General features: G+C 40.9%; 1 protein-coding gene across 1 annotated transcript in view; it reads right to left on the bottom strand.

The window, feature by feature from the left end:
- LOC142292272 (17-beta-hydroxysteroid dehydrogenase 13-like) overlaps nt 1-23,795 on the bottom strand; it is a 50,383-nt gene that overhangs the window by 12,450 nt on the left and 14,138 nt on the right. Inside the window, exons 2-4 of the mRNA XM_075337509.1 lie at nt 19,787-19,894; nt 6,642-6,773; nt 4,263-4,369 (exon numbers count right to left, since the gene is read on the bottom strand). Of these exons, the coding sequence (XP_075193624.1) occupies nt 4,263-4,369; nt 6,642-6,773; nt 19,787-19,894 (347 nt within the window). The remainder of the gene's footprint in view (nt 1-4,262; nt 4,370-6,641; nt 6,774-19,786; nt 19,895-23,795) is intronic.

A 23,795-nucleotide genomic window follows, 5' to 3' on the forward strand; every position in this document is an offset into this window, starting at 1 on the left:
CGTGAAGCATGGAGGAGGAGATGTGATGGTGTGGGGGTGCTTTGCTGGCGACACTGTTGGGAATTTATTCAAAATTGAAGGCATACAGAACCAGCATCGCTACTACAGCATCTTGCAGCGGCATGCTATTCCATCCAGTTTGCGTTTAGTTGGACCATCATTTATTTTTCAACAGGACAATGACCCCAAACACACGTCCAGGCTGTGTAAGGGCTATTTGACTAAGAAGGAGAGTGATGGGGTGCTACGCCAGATGACCTGGTCTCCACAGTCAGCAGACCTGAACCCAATCAAGATGGTTTGGGGTGAACTGGACCGCAGAGTGAAGGCAAAAGGGCCAACAAGTGCTAAGCATCTCTGGGAACTCCTTCAAGACTGTTGGAAAACCATTTCTGGTGACTACCTCTTGAAACTCATCAAGAGAATGCCAAGAGTGTGCAAAGTAGTAATGAAAGCAAAAGGTGGCTACTTTGAAGAACCTAGAATATAAGACATATTTCAGTTGTTTCACACTTTTTTTAAAATATTTCATTACACATGTTTTAATTCATAGTTTCGATGCCTTCAATGTGAATCTACAATTTTCAGAGTCCTGAAAATAAAGAAAACTCTTTCAATGAGAAGGTGTGTCCAAACTTTTGGTCTGTACTGTACATCAAACGTTGTTTCTCTGCCTTTGATGCGGACTCACACGTTGAGCCCACATCTTTCCCTGCCCATGTTCACTAATTTAATCAACCATCATCTGCCACTAACAGCTGCTGATGGATTGGAAGTCTGTTCACGGCTGTTAACCAGTTAAATCCCACTTTCATTTTCTGACTGTGGGATTTAATGCGTGCTAATGGGGAGCGCATTATTCCCTGCTCCCATCGGCGGCCCTGTGACCTGATTTATAGGGTGCCGATCAGTAGTGAAAACAGCCAGGGGTCAGCTGATTATCCCTGTGTTATTCATGACACTTTCTGTGAATGCCGGCTGTTAACCAATATTCATAAGAGATATCGTGATTTCTGCTGTACCCAGCAGTGCTCATGCACTGCTCTGTATAGAACAAGCAATCTGATGATCGCAGCTTCAAGTCCCTTAAGGGGACTAGTAAGAACAGGAAAAAGTAAAAAAAAAAAAAAGTTTAAAAAAATATGAAAAAATAAAAAAAACACAAACGTTCAAATCACTCACCTTTTGCCCCATTAAAAAATAAGACATTTAAAAAAAAATACACACATTTGCCATCTATTCACTCAGAAATGTCGGATCCATCAAAATATAATGTAAATTAATCTGATCAGTAAATGGCATAATGGGAAAATTAATTAAAACGCCAGAATTATGTTTTGGTTTTTTTTGTTACCACAGCATTGCAATAAGGCGCAATAACAGGTGATCAAATCTTTCTCTCTTCCAAAAAATGTTGTCAGTAAAAACGTCAGCTCAGGACGCAAAGAAACCCCATCACACAGCCACAGATCCCGATATATGAAAATGTTGCGGGTCACAGAAGATGCAACACAATGACAATTTTTTTTATTCACAAATTTCCCTTAAAATTTTCACCACTTAAATGAAAAATACAAACTACACACTTGGTATCTGCGTACTTGTACTGCCAGGACAGTTTTATCATATAGTGAACATGGTACAGTGCCTTGCGAAATTATTCAGCTCCTTTGAATTTTTCAACCTTTTCCCACATTTCAGACTTCAAACATAAAGATAAAAAATGTAAATTTTATGGTGAAGAATCAACAAGTGGGACACAATTGTGAAGTTGAACAAAATTTATTGCTTATTTTAAACTTTTATAAAAAATAATAAACTGAAAATTGGGGCGTGCAATATTTTTTGGCCCCTTTAAGTTAACACTTTGCAGCTCCACCTTTTGCTGCGATACCCCAAGTGACTTGCAGCTGTTATGTCTCTATCAGTTTTGCACGTCAAGAGACTGAAATTTTTGCCCATTCTTCCGATGCAAATAGCTCGAGTGAGGTTGGATGGAGAGCATTTGTGAGCAGCAGTTTTCAGCACTTTCCACAGATTCTCGATTGGATTCAGGTCTGGACTTTGACTTGGCCATTCTAACACCTGGATATGTTTATTTGTGAACCATTCCAGCAGGCCCAAACCATGATGCTGCGACCACCATGTTTGACAGTGGGGATGGTGTGTTCAGGGTGATGAGCTGTATTGCTTTTACGCCAAACATATCGTTTGGAATTGTGCCCAAAAAGTTCGATTTTGGTTTCATCTGACCAGAGCCCCTCTTCCACATGTTTGGTGTCTCTCCCAGGTGGCTTGTGGCAAACTTTAAACTACACTTTTTATGGATATCTTTGAGAAATGGCTTTCTTCTTGCCACTCTTCCATAAAGGCCAGATTTGTCCAGTGTACGACTGATTGTTGTCCAATGGACAGACTCTTCCACTTCAGCTGTAGATCTCTGCAGTTATCCAGAGTGATCATGGGCCTCTTGGCTGCATCTCTGAACAGCCTTTTCCTTGTTTGAGATTAAATTTTTGATGGACGGCCAGGTCTTGGTTTATTTGCAGTGGTATGATACTCCTTCCATTTCAATATGATCGCTTGCACAGTGCTTCTTGGGATCTTTAATGTTGTGGAAATCATTTTGTAACAAAATCCAGCTTTAAACTTTTCCACAACAGTATCACGGACCTGCCTGTTCTGTTCTGAACCTGTGGTTCTTGGTCTTCATGATGCTCTCTCTGTTTTAAACAGAACACTGAGACTATCACAGAGCAGGTGCATTTATACGGAGACTAGATTACACACAGGTGGCTTATATTTATCATCATCAGTCATTTAGGACAACCTTGGCTCATTCAGAGATCCTCAATGAACGTCTGGAGTGAGTTTACTGCACTGAAAGTAAAAGGGCCGAATAATATTGCACGCCTCAATTTTTAGTTTATTCTTTTTTACAAAAGTTTAAAATAAGCAATACATTTCGTTCAACTTTACAATTGTGTCCCACTTGTTGTTGATTCCTCACCATAACATTAACATTTTTATCTTTGATTGAAGCCTGAAATATGGGAAAAGGTTGAAAAATTCAAGGGGGGCGAATTCTTTTGCAAGTCGAACAGAGGGACCCAGCGTCTCAAGGAGAATTTGGAAGCGTTAACAAGTAAAAAACTTTATTGTATCCATTAAAACATCCAAGAGTGGACACATAAGAGGCACATAGGAGCAGGACAGAGTATATTTCCTACGCATTTCAACCGATTATGATTAAGACCGTAATAGGTTCAAACGCGTAGGAAATATACTCTGTCCTGTTCCTATGTGCCTCTTATGTGTCCACTTTTGGATGTTTTAATGGATACAATAAAGTTTTTACTTTTTAACGCTTCCAAATTCTCCTTGAGACACTGGATCCCTCTGTTCGATTTGCTGTTTCCGCCCAGGTCAGGGCGTTTTCCGTGCGTCGGTGGTGGTTTCTGGAGTGAAGAAGGGTGAGCTGGAGTATTTCCTCACATTTTCCAATACTTTTGCAAGGCACTGTAAATAGAAAACCCTGACTATAGTCGGAATTGCACTTTTTTTGCAATTTCAACGCACTTAGAATTTTTTTTCGTATATTTCAGCAGCATATGTGGTAAAATAAATAAAATCATTCAAAAGTATATCTCGTCCCGCAAAAAATAAGCCCTCATATGGCTATATTGAGGTAAAAAGATAAACATTACGGCTCTTTTTAAAAAAAAAAATTGGCGTGAAGGGGCTAAAGGGATATTACAGGTTTAGGCTATGAGTGTGTAAAATCTTTCCTTTTTTTGGGTGCAGAAACAAGTTTTTAAGGAGTTTTGAGATTTCAATGTGGATTTTGAGTGTTTCTTTGAGTGTTTCAGCTCACTGTCCACTCATTTTCTTTTTGAAAACTACTCAAAAACTACATGTGCTCATAGGATTAAAAAAAGTCTTGTTTTTTCACTCCCAGAAACAGTGTCAATCTTGTCCCCAGGCTATATCTGGTATGGTATTGCATTGAATGCAATAAAGCACATACCAACCCGCACTCGGCAAAACCGCGGCAATACCGCGAACAATGCCGCGGTAAAACCGCGGCAACGGTTTTCGGGTGCGGTTTGCCGCGTTTTTTTACCGCGGGTGCGGTAATCTTTGAATACCTGCGGAATTTGCTTGAGAAAATTCCATTTTCCAGTGCGCACAGGGCCTTAATGGTGTTGTAGCACTGAACTTCCAAATATTGATAGTTGCGATAATACATTATAAAATCATACCAATAGTCCACCAAAAATGGAACCCCGAAAAGTCCAGCTGATGAAGCAATAGTCACAATGTGCCCATGATTCTTCCTCATCATTGATGGCAGGAATGCTCGTGTGGTCTAGTGTTACAAAAAGACAGTATGAAACATTAGCAAACATGTAACACTGAAAAGCCATGCCCTACATAGGTAGATACACTCTTGGTTACTTGCTGTTTGCATAAGTGTAATAACAAGATATCCTTGGCCCAATGCTTCTATCTCAAGCAGGCACTTCACAGTCGAGCACTGTGTGGTGCCAAGATTATATTAAGTTGTACCTTGCTATGGTACTTCGTCTTTGTCAATTGGTATTTTTTAAAATTAACCTGACAAAATATTTTTCTCTGAAATGCCATCGGGGGCCCGAGTCATGCTAGAGACTTGTTGGACAGGTGAGTTCCTGGGGCTTTTTCCCTACACACTGCCACTGACTGAGAGAAACTTGTCAATCCAGGGAAGTGGGCGAGGGGAAGCCACTGGGTATTCGCCTTTCTGACTTGTCTCCAGTGTGGCTTGGATCCCTGGCGGCTGTTAAAGTCTGTTTTTCACTGAAATGCCACAGTGTTTTAGAGTCAAACATACCTGGCTGAGATCATACAGCCGGGGTCTGATAAGGTGGCTTTACACACTGCAACATCGCAAACGACATCGCTGTAACGTCACCGGTTTTGTGACGTAATAGCGACCTCCCCAGCGACATTGCAGTGTGTAAAACACATCAGCGACCTGGCCCCTGCTGTGAAGTTGCTGATCGCTACAAATCGTTCAGGACCATTCTTTGGTCCTTTGTTTCCCGCTGTGCAGCATGATCGCTAGAAAGTCTCAGTGTGTAAAGGGGACTTTACAGCAACTTCGTTTGCGACTTCCCTTTCAAAAAGCTGCTTTGCAACGTCCCCAATGACTAGCTAGGTCGTTCTGCAGGTCCGGATCGCTGTTGCGTCGTTGGCCAGGTCTGCCTGTTTGACAGCTCACCAGAGACTCACCAGAGACTTTGTAGCGATCCCGGCCAGGTTGGGATCGCTAGAAAGTCTCAGTGTGTAAAGGGGCCTTTACATACTGCCCGTAGTTCAGGCATCATGTATCAGCTGTCAAGTTCACTTTAAAGGGCCACTAACAATGCATCATGTGTAATGTTAAAAATTGTGTCAACAAGGAAACAGTTTGCCAGTGGATGGTTGATTATAGCCTGTTAACATAGTCATGCTGCGCTTCAGACGTGCACTCAACTCTCTGTAGTTCATTGTACAGTGAGCATAGGCTGCTATTGGTCTTGGCAGCTCAGGTCCTGTTTACACAGGATAATGTCCTGTCAAGAACGAGGATCTTTTGTGGAAACCAAAACACTTGTTTGTCTGGTGGAAGGCAGCATGCTTAGGTTGCATGATCGTGAAACGAGTGTTCCTAAGAATTCTCTTCTCCATAAATTATGATATATAATTGGCCTTATACAGGATCTGACTGGCTCACAGGGGAACAGGTAGATCTCCTAGTGGGCGCCCATTTGGAAGTGGGCACTCACCTCTCTATTTGAGCAGTAATTGGTACAATACACTTGATGGGCAGCATCTGATTACACTGGGGAACGCAATTTTTTAGGAGTTAGGTCAGACAACTGTTCTTAATTTTTGGATGCTGAATCCAGAAATGTTCTCAGTTTTTCTCTATCACGTCAAGTTTTTGAACTATAGGATTTTTGTCTTCTCAAAAATATGTAAACTACTGTACCTAAAAAGTGTTTTTTTTTTTTAAATAGTACAAATATGAACATGGGAGCTGCACACACCTCTTACCACACTCTTAGTTGTGACTACTCTTACAAGTTGCCACGTAGCTCTATATGAGTCGAATTGTACTCAGATAAGTCTTATTACAGAAATCAGTGCAATTGTGCTTCCATGGCAGGTAAGTTGAGGAGGAAAAACTTGACGTTATAGAAAAAAACCTGACTACATTTTTGGAATCAGCATGCCAATTTTAGTGTAAATCAGCTCAAAAACCTAACTCAACAGAAATTTTTTTCAAATTGTTCCCCAGTGTTATTTATCTAACAAATTACCTAGTTTATTACTCTATAGAATCAGGAACATTTGTTACTGAGTGTAATGTAATATTTTCATGTGCTAGACAGCAGGCCCCCAGATTAAGTTATTTGTGGGCCCTTTGGCGAGCCAGTCTGATACTGCCCTTATACTGTAAGTATTGTGCATATTACTAGAAATTTTCACATGCAGGTTAATTGCTGGTTGGAATGTGATGTAAAACAATATAAATTGGTAATACTGTGCTTGCTTGAAAGGATAACTAAATATAGTATATAAACACTTAAATGACATGGTCCAATTATACTTACCCAAAAGTGAGCAAGCACGTTCACCTCAAATATTTTCTGAATCTGACTGTCCTCTAAAGACAGGAGGTCTGCACAGAACACGACGCCAGCATTATTTATGAGAATATTAACATCTCCCACTTCTTGTTTTACCTAGAAGAGAGTATAGGGCAATGTTCAGCAGGATGGATACATAGCAGACTTTTAGTCTTGATTTAGCAATGGAAATGTAATCTACAAACTGAAAGTCTACAGTGGAAACTGACCAATACTGAAGAATTGACAGTTTATGCTGAGTAATAACTGAATGAATCTCAGTTTTCATTCTTAAAGGCGTTATCCAATACTAGGACAACCCCTTCGGATTCCACGTTTCCCCCAGGTAAAATAATAAAGCCTGTACTTACCTCCCATACTGGCGCTGTGATCTATACGGAGTTCTTCTCCAGAGAAAATTCAGCTGGTTAGAAAAGGCGCTCTGGAACTAAAGGACCTTTTCAACAGAGACAAGGAGGACAAAACAAAGATGGCACCAGGAACAGTGAGTGTGGATTTATCTACTCTGAAATGCATAGCTAAACATAGTACATTCACCCCAGTACTTCCCACTAGCCCCAAAACTGCAGAATTGCTGTGGTCTGCACTGTTGGAGCAAGCATGTAACCATGATAGTTTGTGTATAGACAAACAATTAGTCTTGAATAAAACAAGCAAATGCTGCACATGCTTGATAAACTAGTTTGTGTGTATGAAGAATCATTGTGTACAGATTCCCCAAATTTCCACTGCCATTGCTGTGTAATAAATTGGCAGAGAGTTTGTACCTTACAGACACAACTGCTAGAGAAAGATCATCGTAATATTGATAGAGAGAAGCAGATGTTCAGTATATGCAGCGTCAGACTGGCTACTGGAGGAATCTCCAGTAATGCCAGGCCTGGAGTCAGGTACCTGCACTGAACTTTGGAGCTCTTACCTGAGCTCCGGAGTGCAGCCTAGACTGAACCGCGAGCGCTGAGGGATTCATTCCTCGGCGATTGCGGTTCAGTTCATGACAGCTGCAGACATCCAGGCTGATCTACGGTGCTCTCACCTGAACTCCGGAGATCAGCCCGGCCTGTCTGCAGCTGTCATGAACTGAACCGCAATCGCCAGGGAATCAAACACTCGGCGCTTGCGGTTCAGTCCTGCAAACTCTGAGATCAGTCCAGGCTGCAGCTGAGAGCTCCAGAGTGCAATGCAGGTAACTGAATCCAGGCCTGGCATTAGTGGAGATTCCTCCGGTAGCCAGTCCGACGCTGTGTATATGTATGGATCACAAGTGCTGGAGATGAAAAATCATAGTCTTGATATTGAGGAATAGCTGACTCAGTTTAGTGCTGAGATCAAAGATAAGAATGTGACAATTAATCAGTTGAATGTCGAACTTGTTGCTAATTCTAAACTGGTAACTAGTATGAAAAATATCACCAATGATTTTTCACACGTATTGCTGGCCTTCTCATTGTTTCAGAAACCAAGGACAGATTCCATACCAGTTTTGCCCCATGCAGGGCAAAAAAGGGGGGGGGGAGGAATACAATAGGTCACGGATTAAATATTTCACATTTTGATCCCATCCATAAATGTAAAGGCAAGCATGTGTTTTCTAAAATTAAGAACGAATTTCAAAAGGAAGATTGTTAAAAGTACTGTACATCCCTACAATTGAAACAGTTTAAAAGATCCAAAGAGAATGAATCATGAACTGTTAAGGCCACTTTACACGCTGCGATATCCGTACCGATATCGCTAGCGTGGGTTCCCGCCCCCATCGGTTGTGCGACACTGGCAAATCGCTGCCCGTGGCGCACAACATCGTCCGGACCCGTCACACTACTTACCTTCCCTGCGACGTCGCTGTGACCGGCGATCCGCCTCCTTTCTAAGGGGGCGGTCCGTGCGGCGTCACTAAGCAGCCGCCCAATCAAAGCGGAGGAGCGGAGATGAGCGGGACGTAACATCCCGCCCACCTCATTCCTTCCGCATTGCGGGCAGCGGCAGGTAAGGTGAGGTTCCTTGCTCCTGCGGCATCACGCGGAGCGATGTGTGCTGCCGCAGGAGTGACGAACTACATCGTACACGCTGCAGCAGCGATATTTGAGAAGTGACCCCCATGTCAACGAGGAGCGATTTTGGACGTTTTTGTAAGGATCCAAAATCGCTCCTAGGAGTCACACACAACGAGATCGCTACAGCGGCCGGATGTGTGTCACAAAATCCGTGACCCCAACGAGATCGCTGTAGCAATCTCGTATCGTGTAAAGCCTGCTTTAGGCTATGTGTGCACTTTGCGTTTTTACCTGCGTTTCCGCAGCGTTTTGAACTGCAGCGTTTTCATGCCAAAAGGCATGCGTTTTGATTATCAAGCAAAATCTATGGGAAATGGGTATTTCTTATGCGCACTTTGCTGTTCAAAACGCTGCGTTTAATTTGCATAAATTTGGGCAAAAACTCAGCGTTCAAAGAAGCAGCATGTCAATTGTTTTTGCCATTTGGACTGCGTTTTGCTAACATTGAAGTAAATGAGAAGTTGCAAAAAGCAAGAATCGTCAAAATTCCAGCGTTTTACATGCATTTTAGCTGCAGAAAACATGCGTTTTGGACTACATAAAAGCATGCGTTTATGACATCAAAATAATGGAATGATATGTCCCTTTACACACACACACACACACACACACACACACACACACACACACACACACACACACACATTCCGACAATTAAATTAATGAAAAATATTAATTTGTTATTTTAGCCATAAATAGTATAAAACCACTATAATTATATTAAATATAACTATTTTCGTTATGATTTAACTAATTATATTTGTTTTCATTTTTTTATAGTGTTTCTATGGTAAAACTTTATTTAGTAGTGCCTTTGTAATCAAAACGCATCTGACTTTAAGCAATGGAAAAGCAGGTAAAAAAGAGCTAAAAACACAGCTAAAACGCGGTAAATACGCATGCATATTTATCGCGTTTTTGTGGTCAATAACAACTTTGGCAAAAACCATTTCTGCTAAAGGATGCGTTTAGAACTGCAACGCAATGCAATAGCCTTAGGGTATGTTCCCACGATCAGGACTCGCTGCATTCAGAATGCAGCGACTGCTGACCGGATAAGGGGGGGGGTTCATGTCTCCTCAGCAGGAGACCGCAGCTCTCAGTACCCACGATCAGGGTTCAGTGCGCTGTGGTCTCTCGCTTGTGTTCTCCCTATGGAGGACGCATGTGATTCTGTAGCAAACAGTTGATATGCTGCGGTCTGGAAAGATGCACCACAGGTCAGTGTTTGCTGCGGAAAAAAGAAGCACAGTGGGCACGGGATTTCTGGAAATCCCATCCACTATGCTTGCACTGTACAACGCAGCTGAAACATGCTGCGTCCAAAACCCTGCAAACACTGATCGTGGGCACACACCTTAGAAACCCAAAATCAAGCTTAACATGTATTAGATGCTAAGCCTGTAATGACTTAGGTTACATTGCCAGGTACTGCAAATGGTCAAGGACTTAAATGGACAGGAACTATGGCTCTATTAAATGATTTAAATGTGATAATTTTGCTAGGAATTTTAAGTTTAGTAGTATTGTAAAGGAGAATAGACATTTACATAGACGGAATAGCCATAAGGGTAAGAACGCACTTTGCTTTTTACCTGCTTTTTACCTGCTTTTTCAACTGCAGCGTTTAATGCCAAAATGGTTGTGTTCTGCTTTTCAAGCAAAGTCTATGGGAATTTGGTTTTCTAGACCGCACTATGCAGTTCAAACTGCAGCCTTTTTGTTGCAGAACTTTGGTCAAAAACTCAGCTTTGCAGTGCAAAACCCAAATAGCAAAAACAATTGACATGCAGTTGAAAAAGCAGCAAAAAAGCAGGCAAAAAGCAACATGGACACATAGCCTTAGGCCCTGTGTCCACGGTACGTTTTTTCATGCTTTTCTGCAGAGTTTTCAACTGCACCTTTTTAGTGCCCAAATGGCTGTGTTTTGATTTCCCAGCAAAGTCTATGGAAAATAGGGTTTTCCTGTGCCCACCATGCAGTTCAAAATGCTTCGTTTAATTTGCATATTTTGTGGCAAAAACCATGCGTTTTAAAAAGCAGCATGTCAATTGTTTTTGCCATTTGAGGTGCGTTTAGATAACATAGAAGTCAATGAGAAGCAGGGAGTAACCAAGAAACATCAAAATTCCAGCGTTTTACCTGCTTTTTAGGTGCAGAAAACATGCGTTTTGGACTACTAAAACGCATGCTTTTTGCACATCAAAATAATGATTTCATATGTCCCTTTACACACACACAGTCCGACAATTTATGTAAAGAAAATCATCATTTTATTGCTATATTTCCATTTTTTATTAAATAACCGCTATAATTCTATTATATCTTGCTATTTTCTTTTTTTCATACAAATATTTATGTGCCCCTTTTTTTTCTCTTTTTTCATTTGGTTTGACCGTTGTAACTTTATTTATCAGTGTCTTGATGTTCAAAACGCATGTGTCAAAAAGTATTTGAAAAAGCATTCAAAAAGCGCTAAAAACGCATCAAATACGTGGCAAATACGCATGCGTTTTCAGCGCTAAAGTTCTGCAAAAGGCAACTTTGGCTAATTCAATTAAGGACAAAACGTGCATTTAGAACTGCAAGTAGGGAAAAGCAACGTGGACACATAGCCTTAGGCTATGTGCGCACTTTCCGTCGTCCTACATGCAGTTGTAAACGCACGTTTTAGCCTTAATTGATTTAGCCAAAGTTGCCTTTTTCAGAAATTTATCGCAGAAAATGCATGCGTATTTACCGCGTTTTAGATGCGTTTTTAGCGCTTTTTCCATGCGTTTCCACATGCGTTTTCACAGATGCGTTTTCAACATCAAAACACTGCTAAATAAAGATTAAATAATCAAACAGAATGAAAAAAGGGAAAAAAAAGGGACAAATCTATATTAATGGGAAAAATAATGGAAAAAGATATATTTAATAAAATTATAGCGTTACTATACATTTTATCGGTAAAATAGCAATAAATGCATATTATTCTTAGATTTAATTGTCGGATTATGTGTGTGTAAAGGGACATATCAAATCATTATTTTGATGTTCAAAAAGCATGCATTGTGGTAGTCCAAAACGCATGTTTTCTGCAATGAAAAAGCAGGTAAAACGCAGGAATTTTGATATTTCTTGCTTTTTGCTACTTCTCATTGACTTCAATGTTAACAAAACGCACCACAAATGGCAAAAACAATTGACAGGGTCCTTTTCTGAACGCATGGTTTTTGACCAAACTTATGCAAATTATGAGATGCGTTTGGAAACGCAAAGTGCGGACAAGAAATCATGAATTCTCATTGTCTTTAATGGAAAACCAAAACGCATGCATTTGGGCACAAAAACGCTGCAGTTCAAAACTGATCCTAAACGCACCTGAAACGCAGGTGAAAACGGAAAGTGCGCACATAGCCTAAAAGTGTTTTGTTTGTTTTTCTCAGATCCAGGTATTACAAGCAACATTTGCTGAAACGTCAAGATGTCCATGTGATAAACAGGGAGCAAATAGTGAGTTCAACTAGCCTTTTGTAAGCCGGTACTATTTCTTTATGTAGACAGTGTTGTGTGCATATGGTTGTTTGTTTTGCTTATTTTACTTTTGTTTCATTTACTAGGTTATAGTTGTTCTTTTGTACCTTAATCAGTTGTTAGATCTGTGAGGCTCCCTCTATGTGACAGATGTAAGAAAAGCTTAATCTGAGTTTATCTGAGTGCAGTTTAAACATTTGTTAATTCTTAAGGTACCGTCACACATAACGAGATCGCTAGCGAGATCGCAGCTGAGTCACCGTTTTGGTGACGCAGTAGCGATCCCGTTAGCGATCTTGTTATGTGTGACACCTACCAGCGATCAGGCCCCTGCTGTGAGATCTCTAGTCGTTGCAGAATGGTCCAGGTCATTTTCTTCAAAGGCGATGTCCTGCTGGCAGGACACATCGCTGTGTTTGACACTGTGTGACAGGGTCACAGTGACTGCTGAGATCGTTATACAGGTCGCTACTGCGACCTGTATTGTTTCTGCATCGCTGGTAAGATCTGACTGTGTGACATCTCACCTGCGACCTCCCAGCGACTTACCTGCGATCCCTATCAGGTCGCATCGTTTTCGGGATCGCTGGTAAGTCGTTGTGTGTGTGACTGGGCCTTTAGTTTTCTGGTTGTTTTCTGTGAAGTGAATGAAAAAACCCCATAGCCAATATCGAGGGGTTGCCATGGTCGCACAGGCAGAGAAAAAGTTCAGTGAGGTTTAAGTTGGTAAAGAAAGAGTTAACTTATTAGATAAGGGTGAAGTGAGGTGATGTAACGCGGACAGCTGAGGAAACTGGTTTGATCCAGCTGTTGCGCGCCTTTTTTACTGTAATATGATTGGTGGTTAGTGTCTTTGTGCGGGAGAATTTTGGTATATATATGAGTGACTAATCGGTCAGCTGGCAGTCCAGCTGATGAAGACTGAAGAAATACCTCATGGAAGACCTCCTGCAGCAGCTGTTGAGCAGAGCCGGAAAACGAGGCGGCGAGGAATGGCTGAGATCCTGCCTGAAAGCCGTTGAGCCGTCGGCATCGTTGGAGCCAGCTGAAGTGGAGCGGCCGGCGGAGTCGCCGCCGGTCATGAATCCTGAGTCGGCAGCGGAGGAGTCGGCGGAGAAGACGCAGCGGAGGAAAAGGAGAAGAAAAGAAGCATACTCACCGCCGACAGCGTCATCGCGGAGGAGTGCCGTGGAGCGGAAGAAGACGTCGGGTGTCAAGTCTCGCGGGGCGTCATCGCGAGAACAGCAGCGTCATCAATCCGGGACCAGCGCGGCCGCAACAGGAAGTCGCGGCGAGTCAGCTGACGCGGTCAACAGGAAGAAGATGGCGGCGCCCTGAGAACGGGGGCGCAGCAAAGGCCGGAGTGTTCAGCCGCTGCCCAAGCAAAAGAGCAGCTCTAGGGCAGCGGCGGCACTCGGGGCTTGGGTAGGCGGTACGCCTGCTCCAGCGGCGGGGCATGAAGAGGAGCCTGGTCGGTGTTGCCCTGAAGCGGATCGTTCGGCTTCTGGGACTGGGTCCAGCGACGACGGGTCGGATGCAAGCCTTCAGGAACAGGACGGCAGGAGGGGTGAGATGCCTTCTACCCCTTTCCCTGTGCAGAACATTTTCCCTAATAATTTAAAAGATGTGGTGTTTAAAACACTAGTGGACATTTTAAAGGGTAATAGTCAGGAGTTATCTTTAGTGAACTCCTTGAATAGTTCTAGAACTCAGGGCATTCCTGATTTTTTCCTTAAGGAAGCAATCACATGTGATTTATCGCCGCTTGGCTTCCATTTGAGCGCTTCTGTTAAGGAAAAAATCTGGAATGGGGAGTTTATTGATTTGTTTACATTATTACCAATAGGTAGGGAACAGCAGCATAGGTCGGATAAGAGGGATGATAAACAGGAGGCTGATGACAAGAAAAAGCCTTTTAAATCATTTAACAACTGGATCCAGGCTTTTTCGATTTATGCTGCTGTTCTAGGGGAGAAAAGGTCTGAATGGTGTAGTGGTTTATTTCAACATGTGGACATCATACTGGAAGCCTACCGCAATTTTGGTGGCACAGCATGGTTGATCTATGACGAATCGTTCAGACAAAAGATGGCGGTTCATTCACACATTAAATGGGGGGTAAAGGATGTAGGCCTATGGTTGAATCTGATGCTCCCACAAAGAAATAATCCGGTTAGACATAATTCTCAGGGTTTGAAAAAAGGGGTGTGTTTCGCGTATAATGAGACGACATGTAAATGGTTAAACAATTGTCGATTTCGACATGAGTGCTCATTTTGCGGGGGAACACATCCCATGGCTAAGTGCTTTAAAAAGATTGCCCAAACCAGTGCCCAAGGAACTTCACTTAAAGAGCAACTTAGTAAAAGCGTTGACGCCAGTGAGGGTGGAAAAAATGCGTCCATGGCTCGACCTTTTCCCAGACAAGGTGAAGCGTGATTTGGTGCTGAATGGTTTCACGGAGGGATTTTTTGTACCAGAATTTAAGGGTTTAGGTTGTTGTATGTTCGAAAATTTGGCTTCGGTAAAGGAGCTTCCTCATATTGCAAAAGAAAAAATTGAAAAGGAAGTGGAGGCCGGCAGAGTTGCTGGGCCGTTTAGTGTTCCTCCGTTTGATAATTTTAGAGTCTCCCCATTAGGATTAGTGCCCAAAAAAGAAAAAGGGAGTTTTAGACTTATTCATCACCTGTCATACCCGGCGGGTGGGTCTTTAAACGACGAGATTGATACTGCTAGTACGTCTGTAAAATACGCGTCTTTCGATATGGCGGTAGAATTGCTCAGACGTTTCGGTAGGAATGCATTATTGGCTAAAGCTGATATTAAAGCGGCATTTCGTTTGTTGCCAGTGAATCCTTCAGGTTTTAATTCTTTAGGTTTTTGTTTTGAAGGGAAGTTTTATTTTGATATGTGTTTACCGATGGGTTTTTCTTTATCTTGTTTGTATTTTGAAGCTTTTTCTTCGTTTTTGCAATGGGTGTTACAATATGAGATGTCAGTAGGGGGAGCTATTCATTATTTAGATGATTTTTTGTTCATTGGTTGTAGTCAGTCGTCAGGGTGTTTGGAGTTATTATTGAAGTTCATAGATATAGCTAAGTTGTTTGGTGTTCCACTTGCGGATGAGAAGACGGTGTTCCCGTGCCGCAGGTTGGAGTTTTTAGGTATCGTGATAGATTCTGAAAAAATGGAATGCAGGTTACCTGAAGAAAAGGTCACTAAGCTTAGAAGCTTGATCGGTGATATGTCAGTAAAAGAAAAGGTAATGCTAAAAGAATTACAGTCATTGCTTGGGTCATTGAACTTTGCCTTAAGGATCATCCCGATGGGCAGGGTGTTTTCTCGGAGCCTTTATGACGCTACAAAAGGGGTGAAATCCCCAAGGGCTCACATTCGGCTTACTAGGAACATGAAAGAGGATTTGGCTATTTGGTTGGATTTTCTTCAGGATTTTAACGGTGTAGCTTGTTGGCAGGAACAGTTTCAGTCATCCGAAGCTTTGTCTTTTTTTGTTGGGGTCAATAGTTCTCTGGGTTATGGGATTGTTCTTCATAACCACTGGTCGGTTGGTTGCTGGCCCGAGTCATGGGTTCAGAACAAGGTGATTCAGAATGATACGGTGTTGGAGCTGTTTTCGATTCTTGTAGCAGTAGTGATCTGGGGTAAAATTTTAGCGAATAAAAGGATTATTTTTCTCTCCGATAACCAAGGGTTAGTTTTCTGTATCAACACATTATCGTCAAAATGTGGTTGGGCGTCAAAGATATTGAGGCATCTCGTTTTAATTTGCTTAAAGTTTAATATTTGGTTAAAAGCAGCATTGGATATGAAGATGAATCGGAATACTGTGGCTGATTGTCTCTCTCACCAGCAGTTGGCGAAGTTTCGGCATCTGGTTCCCGATGCCGATCAAGACGGCACTCCTTGCCCTTGTCATCTGTGGGACATTCTATGAGTGGCATTAGTGGGGCAATTATGAATTCAGTGGCTAGTAGAACATGGGCTGGTTATTCAGTCGCATGGAAAAAATGGTGTGATTTTTGTGTTCTAAAAAAGGTGAAGGTTGATGCAGTAAATATGGACGCAGCTTTATTATTCATAAGTGGTTTATTAAATGAGAATATTAGTTATGCTTCACTTGCAAGGGTTATTGCTGGTGTTTCATTTTTTCTAAAACTACATGGCAGCCCCCCACTGAATAGTTTCTTTGCAGTTAAGCAGGTTTTAAAGGGTTTGAAAAGAGCAGGGTGTCACCCCGATACAAGATGTCCAATTTCGTTTGATTTACTCGGGAAGTTATGGGAAGTACTACCATTTGTGTGTTTTGACTCTTTTGAAACATGTTTATTCAGAACGGCCTTCGTCCTGATGTTTTTTGCAGCGTTAAGAATCAGTGAGTTGGTAGCTCGTAGTAAGAATCGGTTATCTGGTTTACTATTGAGCGATGTAGTATTATCAAATGAACGATTATTGATCACTCTTCGGAGTTCAAAAACGGATCAATTGGGTAAGGGTCGTATCATTTCATTAAATAAAGTGCTGGCGGAGGTATGTCCGGTAAGTAATGTTCGTGACTGGTTCCACTTTCGTTCTATGGTGCCTGGCTCTTTTTTGGTTCATGCCAATGGGGAGCCAGCTACCATATTTCAGTTTAATAGCGTGCTAAAGAAATGTCTTGCTAAACTGCACATTGGCTCTCAAAAAATTTCCTCGCATTCGTTTAGGATAGGAGCTGCCACTGAAGCGGCAATGCTCGGGCTAGGCGATGACACAATTAAGTGTATTGGCCGCTGGGAATCAAGGAGGTTTAAGGGGTACATTCGTCCTAATTTATTGTTTTAATCATTTTCAATTTTTTAGGACCTTTGACGGTATGGATTGTAGGACACTCTTACATTTTTTGGGCTCAGAAGAGAGCCAAGCACAGGAGCTACACCGAAAATGTATCATTCCAGCAGGAATCTATTCAAATTTTTTGGTTTGGATACAGGGGCCTCCGGTGATTAAACTTAGTTCATGTTTTGAATGATTTGATCTTGAAGGCCCCTCTTCCGGATTTAATCATTATTCATTTGGGAGGAAACGACATTGGTAAAATGAATACTCTTGAAATGTTATTTAGTATGCGTAGGGATTTAATGAGTATAAAAACTGTTTTTCCAGACACTACTTTGGTGTATTCGGAGATGATACCGCGGTTAGTGTGGAGTCAGGAGGGGTGTTCGTTCATGAATAAGATTAGAAAAAGGATTAATAGGGAGCTGGAAAAATTGTTTATGGTTTTGGGTGGTTTCTCTTATCGGCACATTGATTTAGAGGGCTTTACTTCAGGGTTATTTAGGCTTGATTGGGTTCATCTGTCCGAGATCGGTTTAGATATTTTTAATGTGGGTTTACAGTCTGTGGTTGAGAAGTGGCTGAGTGGTTTGGGGGGGGCCACGACTGTTTAGTCGTGTCCTTGTGGAAAAATCACCCAGCTCGCCTGGGTGGATTTGCTTGGTAATGGTTTATTTTGGTGGCATGATGGTGTAACATCATGCAATTTTGTTTAAAAGATATTTATAGGTTTGTTGGTATCTTTAATGTTTATTTGATTGTATTGGTTACTCTTAATAAACCATCACGGCCACTTTTCATCCACATTCTGTCTGTGTCTATTTATTTATTTATATAGTTATTTAAGTTATCAATTTAAATGGTTATTTGAATATGCCTTGTGCTACCATGATCATGTACTCTTTTGTTATATTAAAAACTGGTTTATCTTGGTTTTTCTGTATATTTAGGTTTAGATAAAGTGTGTTGTTATTGTTAAGCCCGTCACACACAGCGAGATCGCTAGCGAGATCGCTAAAACATCACAGTTAATTTATACAAGGGATAATAGGAGAAAATTGACCCCCATAAGGTGTTGTGCATTTCTTCCCGTACACAGTGATACCTCATATGTGGTCAAAAACTAATGTTTGGGCACATGGCAAAACTCGAAAAAAATAAAAAAGTGCTAATTGATTATTAACCCCTAGGCGATTTTCTGGTTTTCATTTTTTCCTCCCCTTCTTCCAAGAGCCATAACTTTTTTTTTATTGTTCCATCAATGTATACATATCAGAGCTTTTTTATACGGGACAAGTTGTAGTTTTCAATGACACCATTCATTATGCCCCATATTGTATTGGAAAACGGGAAGAAAATTCTAAGTGCATTGAAATTAAAAAAAAATTGCACAATTGTTTTGTTTGTATTTTTTTATTTACCATGTTCAATATTTTGAAAAACTGACCTGGCAGTATGATTCCCCAGGTAAGTATGAGTTCATAGATACCAAACATGTATAGTTTTACTTTTATCTAAGTGGTGAGTGGTGAAAAAAAATTCAAAAGTTTGGAAAAAAATAAAAAAAGAATTGTGCTTTTCTTGCCATTTTCCGAGACCCGTAGCATTCTCAGTTTTTGAGATCTGGGGCTCAGTGATGGCTTATCTTTTGCATCTTGAGCTAACGGTTTTAATTATACCGTTTTTGGATAGGTGCAGTGTTTTGATCGCCTGTTATTGCATTTGAATGCAATTTTGTGGTGACCAAAAAACGTAATTTTGACGTTTGGAATTTTTTTCTTGCTACGTTATGCTAAGTTTGCTACGTTATGTACCGATCAGATTAATTTATTTTATATTTTGATAGAAATTTCTGACAGAGGCAACACCAAATATGTGTATATTTTTTATTACTGTTTTATTTTCAATGGGGCAAAAGGGAAGTGACTTGAACTTTTAGGATTTTTTTCAGATTTTTTAAAACTATTTCTTTTTACAATTTTTAATGATTTTACTAGTCCCCCTAGCAGACTTCATGGCTGCACAGTCTGATCGCTTCTTCTGATCAGAGCTGTTTCTTTTCAGCTTTACCCAGTCCCTTTTTTTTAGGCATTACAATTTAAAAAGGATCTAGGATTTGTCACTGTCAAAATTTTTTTTTATTTTTTTGCCTTGTGTAAATGCCGCTGTTTTCCTTAATCTGTTGGGGTTTTTTGCTGTTGCTCTTGCGCCTTTGTGTCATGAAATATGGCCCCCTATTTCCTTTTTGTAACTAAATAATTGAAGGCTGTCAGTTTCAGGTGAACATCGACATATACACTAGGCGAAATATTGTATACTTATGAAAAATGGCAGCTCCTTCTTAGGCCATGTTCAGTATTCGGTGAGTTTTTCATCTCAGTATTTGTAAGGCCACGTGCACACGGTGAGTATTCGGTGATTTTTTTACCTCAGTATTTGTAAGGCCACGTGCACATGGTGAGTATTTGGTGAGTTTTTTACCTCAGGATTTGTGAGCTAAAACCAGGAGTGGGACAGTCAGAGGAAAAGTACAATACAAACACGGGCACCACTTCTGAATTATTACCCACTCCTGCTTTTGGCTTACAAATACTGAGGTAAAAAAGTCACTAAATACTCAATGTGTGCACGCGGCATTAAAGAAATAAAAATGCTTCAGTCAATGACCATGGTAAGTAAATAATATTTAGCTGCAGGCACCTTATCAGCAGCTTGACCGATCTCCTCACGTTTGCTGCAGTCCACCAGATATGTATATACTTTGGCTCCAAGTTTCCTGCATTGTGCAGCAGTTTCCTCAACACCATTCTGTCAAGAAAAGAAGCAAATTTCCATTACTCAATAGCAAATACTAACAATATGATTACACCATGTTCCAAATTATTATGCAAATTGGATTTAAGTGTCAGCGATTATTAATTTTTTTTTTCCAATGCAACTCATTGATGGTATTGTGTCTCAGGGTTCTTTGGATCACTGAAATCATTCTCAGATACCTGTGATAATTAGTTTGCCAGGTGAGCCCAATAAAAGGAAAATTGGATTTTCTACAATATTAAGCAGGCCATAGTTTTTGAAGTAACATGGGAAAGGAAAAGGATCTCTCTGCTGACGAAAAGCATCAAATAGTGCAATGCCTTGGACAAGGGATAAAAACATTAGATATTTCACGAAAACTTAAGCATGATCATCATACTGTGAAGAGATTTGTGGCTGATTCAGAGCACATACGTGTTTGTGCTGATAACGGCAGACGCAATGTCATCGCTAATGCGGCCGGATGTGCGTCACAAATTCCGTGACCCCAACGACTTCGCATTAACGATATCGCAGCGTGTAAAGCCCCCTTTAGTCCATGGGGTAGTGCCAATCAACGTATTTATTCTCATGCAGTTCCTCAAGAAAAAATTTGCAGTATGCTGCAATTGGCAACTTAAATTGGATGGCGTGCATTCATTCAAGTCAGCCACGTAAATCGGACAAGACTTACCAATGCAAGTCTATGGGTGCAAGAAAATAAACGGACAGCACAGAGACTATGCTGTCCATCTTTTTCCAGATACATTACCATTCTATGGCAAAAAACACAGTAAATGGTGCTGTAAATGATTGTAGAATAATAGCTGCTGAGAAAAAACACATTGCAAATGAATAGCATAAGCATTTCATATGGAGGCTAGTCTCACATAGCACTCACATGGCATATAGAATACAAAATGGATTTTACTTATCCCTCTTTTCTGTATGAGAATGGGAGCTACACTATGGAGAGGGGCACTGTGTGGGGGACATTATGGAGAGGGGCAGTGTGTGATACATTATGGAAAAGAACACTGTGTGGGAGACATTTTGGAGAGGGGCAGTGTGTGGGGTCATATATTATGGTGGAGGGCAGTGTGTGGGGAGATATTTTGTGCAAGAAGCACCGTGATGAGTCAATTTATTCAAGGACACAGCATAAGACATATTTATATTTCTGGGGCAGTATAATGATACTTTTATTTTTAAGGGCACCATGTCAGGATGTGCTTCTGAAGACTGAAAAGAGGGAAATCTGGAGAGAAACGTTTCTCAGTTTTTTTGTGTTCCAACACATACAAAGGAAATAAACGTGTATGACAAAACATGTGTAATTGCAATAATGTTGTGGGAGAAATGCTTCATTTCCTGGAACAATTTCAAAGGTGTTCAAAGTTTTGGAAATCTTTTTGTAACCAAATCCAGCTTTAAACTTCACAACAGTATCACGGGCCTGCCTGTTGTGTTCCTTGGTCTTCATGATGCTATCTGCACTTTAAACAGAACCCTGAGACTATCACAGTGCAGGTGCATTTATACGGAGACTTCATTACACACAAGTGGCTTATATTTATCATTATCAGTCATTTAGGACAACATTGGATCATTCAGAGATCCTCAATGAACCTCTGGAGTGAGTTTGCTGCACTGAAAGTAAAGGGGACGAATAATATTGCACGCCCCACTTTTTAGTTATTTATTTTTTCAAAAAGTTTAAAATAAGCAATAAATTTCGTTCAACTTCACAATTGTGTCCGACTTTTTGTTGATTCTTCACCATAGAATTAAAAATTTTATCTTTATGTTTGAAGCCTGAAATATGGGAAAAGGTTGAAAAATTCAAGGGAGCCAAATACTTTCACAACGCACTGTATGTGTGTATATATGTGCTGTGTGTATTGACTATAATTTAAAAATGTGTATTTGGCACAAGACCAATACTGTGCATAACCAAAGAAACATCATACCCACAGTAAAGCATGGTGGAGGTAGCATTCTACTTTTGGAATTGTTTTTCAGGAGCTGGAACTGTGGCTTTATTCAGTTATGAACAGTTCTAAATATCAGTCATTTTTGCAACAAAATCATCAGGTCTATGCTAAAAAGGTGAAGATGAACAAATTAATCTTCCATATTTGGAGTGCTACTACAAGGGAGAGTGGGCAAACATTGCCAATTCTAGATGTGCCATGGTGATAGATCCTACCCAAAAAGACTGAAAGCTGTCATAAATTCAGAGTTCTTAAGGTATTAGGGTATGTACATACAGTTAGGTCCAGAAATATTTGGACAGTGACACAATTTTCGCGAGTTGGGCTCTGCATGCCACCACATTGGATTTGAAATGAAACCTCTACAACAGAATTCAAGTGCAGATTGTAACGTTTAATTTGAAGGTTTGAACAAAAATATCTGATAGAAATTGTAGGAATTGTACACATTTCTTTACAAACACTCCACATTTTAGGAGGTCAAAAGTAATTGGACAAATAAACCAAACCCAAACAAAATATTTTTATTTTCAATATTTTGTTGCGAATCCTTTGGAGGCAATCACTGCCTTAAGTCTTGAACCCATGGACATCACCAAACGCTGGGTTTCCTCCTTCTTAATGCTTTGCCAGGCCTTTACAGCCGCAGCCTTCAGGTCTTGCTTGTTTGTGGGTCTTTCCGTCTTAAGTCTGGATTTGAGCAAGTGAAATGCATGCTCAATTGGGTTAAGATCTGGTGATTGACTTGGCCATTGCAGAATGTTCCACTTTTTTGCACTCATGAACTCCTGGGTAGCTTTGGCTGTATGCTTGGGGTCATTGTCCATCTGTACTATGAAGCGCCGTCCGATCAACTTTGCGGCATTTGGCTGAATCTGGGCTGAAAGTATATCCCGGTACACTTCAGAATTCATCCGGCTACTCTTGTCTGCTGTTATGTCATCAATAAACACAAGTGACCCAGTGCCATTGAAAGCCATACATGCCCATGCCATCACGTTGCCTCCACCATGTTTTACAGAGGATGTGGTGTGCCTTGGATCATGTGCCGTTCCCTTTCTTCTCCAAACTTTTTTCTTCCCATCATTCTGGTACACGTTGATCTTTGTCTCATCTGTCCATGGAATACTTTTCCAGAACTGAGCTGGCTTCATGAGGTGTTTTTCAGCAAATTTAACTCTGGCCTGTCTATTTTTGGAATTGATGAATGGTTTGCATCTAGATGTGAACCCTTTGTATTTACTTTCATGGAGTCTTCTCTTTACTGTTGACTTAGAGACAGATACACCTACTTCACTGAGAGTGTTCTGGACTTCAGTTGATGTTGTGAACGGGTTCTTCTTCACCAAAGAAAGTATGCGGCGATCATCCACCACTGTTGTCATCCGTGGACGCCCAGGCCTTTTTGAGTTCCCAAGCTCACCAGTCAATTCCTTTTTTCTCAGAATGTACCCGACTGTTGATTTTGCTACTCCAAGCATGTCTGCTATCTCTCTGATGGATTTTTTCTTTTTTTTCAGCCTCAGGATGTTCTGCTTCACCTCAATTGAGAGTTCCTTAGACCGCATGTTGTCTGGTCACAGCAACAGCTTCCAAATGCAAAACCACACACCTGTAATCAACCCCAGACCTTTTAACTACTTCATTGATTACAGGTTAACGAGGGAGACGCCTTCAGAGTTAATTGCAGCCCTTAGAGTCCCTTGTCCAATTACTTTTGGTCCCTTGAAAAAGAGGAGGCTATGCATTACAGAGCTATGATTCCTAAACCCTTTCTCCGATTTGGATGTGAAGACTCTCATATTGCAGCTGGGAGTGTGCACTTTCAGCCCATATTATATATATAATTGTATTTCTGAACATGTTTTTGTAAACAGCTAAAATAACAAAACTTGTGTCACTGTCCAAATATTTCTGGA

This window comes from Anomaloglossus baeobatrachus, chromosome 1 (genome assembly GCF_048569485.1).
Source record: "Anomaloglossus baeobatrachus isolate aAnoBae1 chromosome 1, aAnoBae1.hap1, whole genome shotgun sequence".
In the NCBI taxonomy this organism is placed as follows: domain Eukaryota; kingdom Metazoa; phylum Chordata; class Amphibia; order Anura; family Aromobatidae; genus Anomaloglossus; species Anomaloglossus baeobatrachus.